At 35.1% G+C, this 6,207-nt stretch overlaps 1 protein-coding gene across 1 annotated transcript in view; it reads left to right on the plus strand.

Annotated features, from left to right (window-relative positions):
• The window catches only part of ADAMTS19 (ADAM metallopeptidase with thrombospondin type 1 motif 19), a 171,939-nt gene extending 166,536 nt beyond the window's left edge, over positions 1-5,403 (plus strand). The window contains exons 22-23 of the mRNA XM_040976406.1: positions 1,790-1,967; positions 3,766-5,403. Of these exons, the coding sequence (XP_040832340.1) occupies positions 1,790-1,967; positions 3,766-3,917 (330 nt within the window). The 3' untranslated portion in view covers positions 3,918-5,403. The remainder of the gene's footprint in view (positions 1-1,789; positions 1,968-3,765) is intronic.
• Positions 5,404-6,207: the final 804 nt, after the last annotated feature.

Consider the following 6,207-nt stretch of genomic DNA (forward strand, 5'->3'; position numbering starts at 1 on the left):
CGATCACTTGAGCAATCCTTGCTCCCTCCCAGGATTGGCATTAGTGGGAAGCTGTAGTCAGGAGTCAAAGCTTGTTTAGGAATGCCTGTACTCCTGGATGGCATGTGGACACCTCAACCACTGGGCTAAATGCTTCCCGTTCTGCCTACAATATATTGCATACAGAAAATAATTATTACTAAAAGATTTTTATTAATAAGTATTCTGATGAAAATCATATTCTAAGGTTGTCAGATAATTAACTAATGAAGCCCAGTCTGTTGGTTGACAAATGATGGTTTTTATAACTGTAATAAAATGAATTATAGCACTTCTGTTATTTCATGGATAATATATTTATTTCTGGGATACACTCAAATAGTGACAAAAGCTAATTTGTTTAAGGAATGTAACTTTTTTTAAGTTTTCCAATTCTGTCATTATACAGCTATTATCTGCTACTATGCTGCTTTATCCTGTTTATAGCTATTTTATTTTTGATGATCCCCCAGGAAAGTGTGTGTTGCTTCAGTTTGTTCATGTTCTTCAGGAATCTGTTCTGTAAGATGGATGAACAGTACCAAGAATCATCTATGACTGATCACTGTGGTTATTTAAACCCAATTGAGACTCTTCTACCTAACACTAGAGTGATTTAATTCTCAACTTTCTATTATTCCTTTGGTATCTCAAATATTGTACTTGCTTTTAAGAACTACAGAAATTTAAGAAAATGCTAATATTTTAATAGACTAATAACCTTATAGAAGTTTTAGCATATTTGTACTTTCCTGAAAATACTTTTCTAAGATGCATAATGTCCTTATGTAATTGTATTTATTGAATATATGTTATGAAGATTATGGCTGGCAGGTCATGTCAAAAACCTTTTCTCTAATAAGTGTTTTAAAATTATAATAAAGCTTTCACTGAACTGGAAATCGTTGCAATCTTGTAGAAATTAAAGAGAAAAAAGTCACTTCAAGGAATATAATACTAGTTGTCCTTGTATAGAAAGATAAGCATTCATCACTTATGCAGAGACAATTATACAGAAACATAAAGTAAAACTCAATTGTGATTCATGTTAATTACTTGTATATGAAATTTTTCACTTTGTTGAAAGCTATTTTTACTACCAACACATGAAAACTGAATGTCTTATTGGACATCATAGAACAATGTGCCTAATTTTATTTACCATCTATTGAAGAGATTAAGTAAGTACATCAAAACAACTTTGAAGGATAAGAAGCGATACAAAATAGTGCATATCAAACAGAAAGAACTTACTTTGATCACTGCTTTCGGAATTCTCGCTGATGGCACAGTACAACTGGCAAGATGCTTGTTTTAAAATGCAGATTCCTGCATTTTATGTGACATTACTTAGAACTTTTCATCCTTAATACTTATTTCTTTAATCTTGCACATGGTTATAAAGCATAACCCCAAACTATGGTATATGGTTTATATGATAAATATTATAAAAATATGCATACAGAGTTGAGATGGTAGGGAACCCTTTGAGGAAGACGTGAATCTGAGGTTGAGTTTTTTAAAAGATATAAAGTATTTTGCAAGGAATGACACTATGAGCATCATTAATTATAGAAACGAGAAGAGCAATTGCACAGAGATTACTGAGTCGGTGCTTTGTCTTGTAGGTACAAATGAACCTAAAAAGAACCCAAACGAGTCCTGATAAAGGATATTTATGTAGTGGCTTATGCTTGATTTTAGGAAGGTGATTCAGAGCCTAGGATGGTACCAGATGGAAAATTTTGAGCAAATCTTTTATCTTTCCTAGTGTTCAGTTACCTGTGGCAAAGGAATGCAGTCCCGTGTCATTCAGTGCATGCATAAGATCACAGGAAGACATGGAAATGAGTGTTTTTCTTCAGAAAAGCCTGCGGCCTACAGGCCATGCCACCTTCAGCCCTGCAATGAGAAGATTAACGTAAATACGATAACATCACCCAGACTGGGTAAGAAGACAAACGTGGGAATGGTTTCAAGACACACGAGAATACTAATGGCATCCACTATTTTGCGTATCAATTTAATGCTTAGCCATAGTGAAGCTAGACTGACTAGTTTGGTTTTGATTGAATTGAATCCATTTAAATATAGGTCAAGTGGGTAGTAAAATTCCAAAGACTAAACTGCTTTGAATTCCTGAAGGGAAAACTAATGCCACATGACTCAAGAACACCTTGTAAAGGATGGAAAACCAAATCATACTGGGCCATGGCAGAATTATTAATTAAGCTAATGTCTGTTGGAGGTGAAGTTGAGAGCTCTTCATGGTTAAGCTTTTTTTTTTTTTGGCCTTGGGCACAAGTTTTCCTTGAGAAATAAACACCATTAAAAATGACGTTCATGAAGAATGGACACATGAATATATACCATTGAACAAGAGGGAATATAGTATTAACTAAATACTGAATATTAGTGATAACATGGACAATAGCATATGGGCCATGTTATAAAATGCTTTTGCATTTATTCTCAATTTTATCTATCATCAAGAAATAAATTATTTATTCTCAATTCCTGTTATTTAGTCCATCAAGAAGCAGATAATGTTTTCTAACAAAATACAGCATGAATTTTCAGTTTCAAAAAGCCTTTATTTCAATGTCAGCTAATTGCTCTTAATAGCATTCCTACCTAGCTGTCCATGGGTTGATTTATACCTAATTCTCTTAGTTCTGACCTGTGGGAATCATTTAAATCACACAAAATAACCATTGCTAAAATGCAAGGAACTAAATTATCATATGTACTTTTTTTGGAATAGGTTTAAATTAAATGGAAAACTTTGGTTCTTCACAGAAATACAGAAAGCCTTTTAGTTGAGCCAAGTAATTAACATTTCTAAGAAGTAATCAGCTCAAGTAGAATAAAACCAATTAAGACAAGAAGTTAAGCAATCCTTGAGTAGATGCACCAAATCCATGCATTCAAACAAGATAATCCTTTTCTCCAACAATTACTTGGACTCCTGGGAGTGCAGCATGGCAGAAAATACAGAATTAAGAGAGCAATCGCCTTAAAAATGCGTTTTCCCAATTTGTTATTCCTTGAAGATACACCGCTAAACATAGAAGGACATGGTTATAACATTTGTTTTGTAAAAAGCAAACTAAGGAATCCTGTTAGAAGGATGGCAGAAGAAAGAGTTGTTAGCAGGATGGCCTTGTATTACACATGCCAGAAGACAATTATTTCTTTAAAAAAACTCAAGGCTATGTGTCCAAATTTTCTACTCAAGGTTTCCAACGCAAGCACTTTATTGCCATACACTGTAGTCACGGGTGATAACCAGCTTGGATTTCAGAGAGTTGAAATCACTATCTCCTGAAATGTGAGCCATGTAGGAAACCAACAGGCTCATCTAAGTATATGCACATTTTAGTTTTGCTATTTGTTTGAAATTTCATACGCAATATTTATTTCAATTCCCATTAAATTAGATGAATCAAGCACTTTTTTTTACATGTAAACCTCTATTCAAAGCCCAAAGAAGTTTAAAATAAAACCATAAAGCTGAAACTTTAAGGGGCAGCACATTGAATCAAGAGAATATTTCTACCAAAAAGGATCACAGTAAGAGCATTACTCCTTTGCTTTCTTTCTTGATTACACTACGTGCGTGTGTGAAAGTCACAGCCAGTGTACAAGCCCTTCCCTGCACACACATGGACACGTAAATTATGAGAATCTCTGTGCTGACAGCTGCGAGATCTAGATGCACTGAACTCGCTCTGTTCTGTTTTGCAGCTGCTCTGACTTTCAAGTGCCTGGGAGATCAGTGGCCAGTGTACTGCCGAGTGATCCGCGAGAAGAATTTGTGTCAGGACATGCGGTGGTATCAGCGTTGCTGTGAGACGTGCAGGGACTTCTATGCTCAAAAGCTGCAGCAGAAGAGCTGACCTCTGGCTGGCTGGCTGGCTGGCTCGCGGCTCTTTGCAATTATGTTATTTATAAACACACACATACACACACACACACACACGCATGTTTTTCAGACCAAATATTATCAGATTACATATAATTTAATCAAATTAATTTATTTCTTTTCCCATGCCAAACATCCAGTGTGTTGTTTGTCTTGGTTATACAAACATTTTGATTTATACTATATGGCTCATATATATGTTTATATGAATACAATAACTTGGATCCTGTCATCTCAAAAGGAAAACTAAAACACTTTTAAAAAAATATATGTCTGTTGAGTTAGGACTCTCTCTAAGGTGCTACTCTTTTCCTACCACACCCAGTGAGTTACCCAGAACATATACTGACTTAGCATAATAGCTTAGTTCTATATGGAGGAAAATTATACTTGGTTTTTGGAGTCCTGCCGCAGAGTTAACTCATTTGCTGTGATCTGCAGGTGCATACAGATACCAAACCTCTTAGTGTTGAACCAGTTTCTTTGAGAATGTAATATGAATTTTGTTCAGATTTAGAGACATTTTTTGAAACATCCTACTGTAATTGTAATCTTATATTATTAATGGAAGACAAAAGTAAAAAACAGAGACTTTGATCATGTTCATGAACATGTACTTGAACACAAGTATTGTAACAATGAAACACTGTAATGATTTACACTGAATCACCATTGCACTGTTGATATAGTGTAGAAAAACCATTATAGAAATGGTAACAACCTACAAAAAAAGTTGTTTTATTACATGTTGCCATTAGATTTTAGCTTTTTTAAATATTTTGAATGAAGAAGGCATTGTTCCATGCATTTCTTTATATTGTTCTAGCAGATTTATGAAAGAGTAGAATACATAGCCTTACAAATCATAATAATAAAATTCACTAAATCTTTTTCAGCCTTCTCCGTAGGAACAAAGAAAAACAAAAAGTGTATACCACTGTGGTAGTTTCATTGTGTTTTTTTTTCTTTTAAAAATTAAAATGTTTTACAAGTCTGTGAAACGTTCAAAAGCCAGCTGAAAATTTTCCTTGTGAGAAAATATTGTACATGATTCAAATGATTTCTTAGATTTTTTTTTCAATAAAAACATGTGAAACATGCCCATGAGAAACAGTTCTTCATGGATCTTTCGTACTGTGGAGCGTCTGGCAAGTAGAGGCACTGTCTCCTTTTGTTCTGGAGGATCTTTTGAAGAATGTTTGCATAAGGGAACACCTCAGAAGATGGAAATAGTGTCTTTATTAAAGGGAAAAGGAAACATGCATATTTGTCCTAAAAGTTTCAGATTCCTTAAAATTGGAATTCCTTTCTTATAACACAGCTGATGGCATGTGCAGGGATCACTGGCCTCTTTTGATATCACCCGTTGGGAATTGGGGCTCAGGGAACTAGTGAAAGAAAAATGCAGATTCTCTGGCCACTGCTATTACCCTGAGAGTAATAAAGTCTTGTGCCTCTAAAGCAGGAGTCTGGTGTCTTTTGCTCTGAAAAAATTAGGCTAACCATGGATCACCAGCAGGGGGTAAGCTGACACTTGACTCATGAATAGTTCACCTTCGTTTCTCTTCACTTATTTCAAACATCTTCTGTTTTATATTTTCTCTTACTTCAAAGTCTTCTTATTCTTATGAGGAAGATTATCCAATAACATCTTACTTTAAATCACAGCAAAGGAGAAAAGGGGAAAAAAAAATGAAACAGTAAGAATGGAGTATCCGAATTCTATCCTTTGATTCATGGGTACATGAATCTATGTAGAAATAGTGATATCAAAAGAAAATGACCAGTATTTCTGAATATAATACATATTAGAGCTTGTTTATTATCCCAGGCTTCCAAAATGTTTTTACCCAGCTGGTTGGTGGGTTTTGATCTTTACAAGTGGCATTGCATATTTCTGTTAGGTCATCTGCTTCAGGGTCTTGGGGACTTTGATCACAGAGGTTTACAGGAGTATGAACCCATTGCCACCTTTCATTTGCTGTTAAACAAGTTCGCTGAAGAAAATATTATGTGAAACACAACAGAGAATGAGACATGTCTTAAGTCCACAGATGGACATTTTGGCAGAAGTACTGTAGTCTTGGAAGGCAAATCCATATTCAGGGTATATCTCCAAGAACAAGTCTCTGCATGTTGAGGGGGTTGGGTGAGTAGGGTGCTAGAAGTAGCTCAACGTAATCAACTGGAAGTCTAGTGGCCCTCTGGTCCTCTGGTGCCACACTGGGGATGTAGTGTCTTTGTTAGTATTGTAAGATTAAACA

Source organism: Ochotona curzoniae, unplaced genomic scaffold, assembly GCF_017591425.1.
Source record: "Ochotona curzoniae isolate NIBS_2020 unplaced genomic scaffold, NIBS_Ocur_1.0 contig_1, whole genome shotgun sequence".
Lineage (NCBI taxonomy): Eukaryota > Metazoa > Chordata > Mammalia > Lagomorpha > Ochotonidae > Ochotona > Ochotona curzoniae.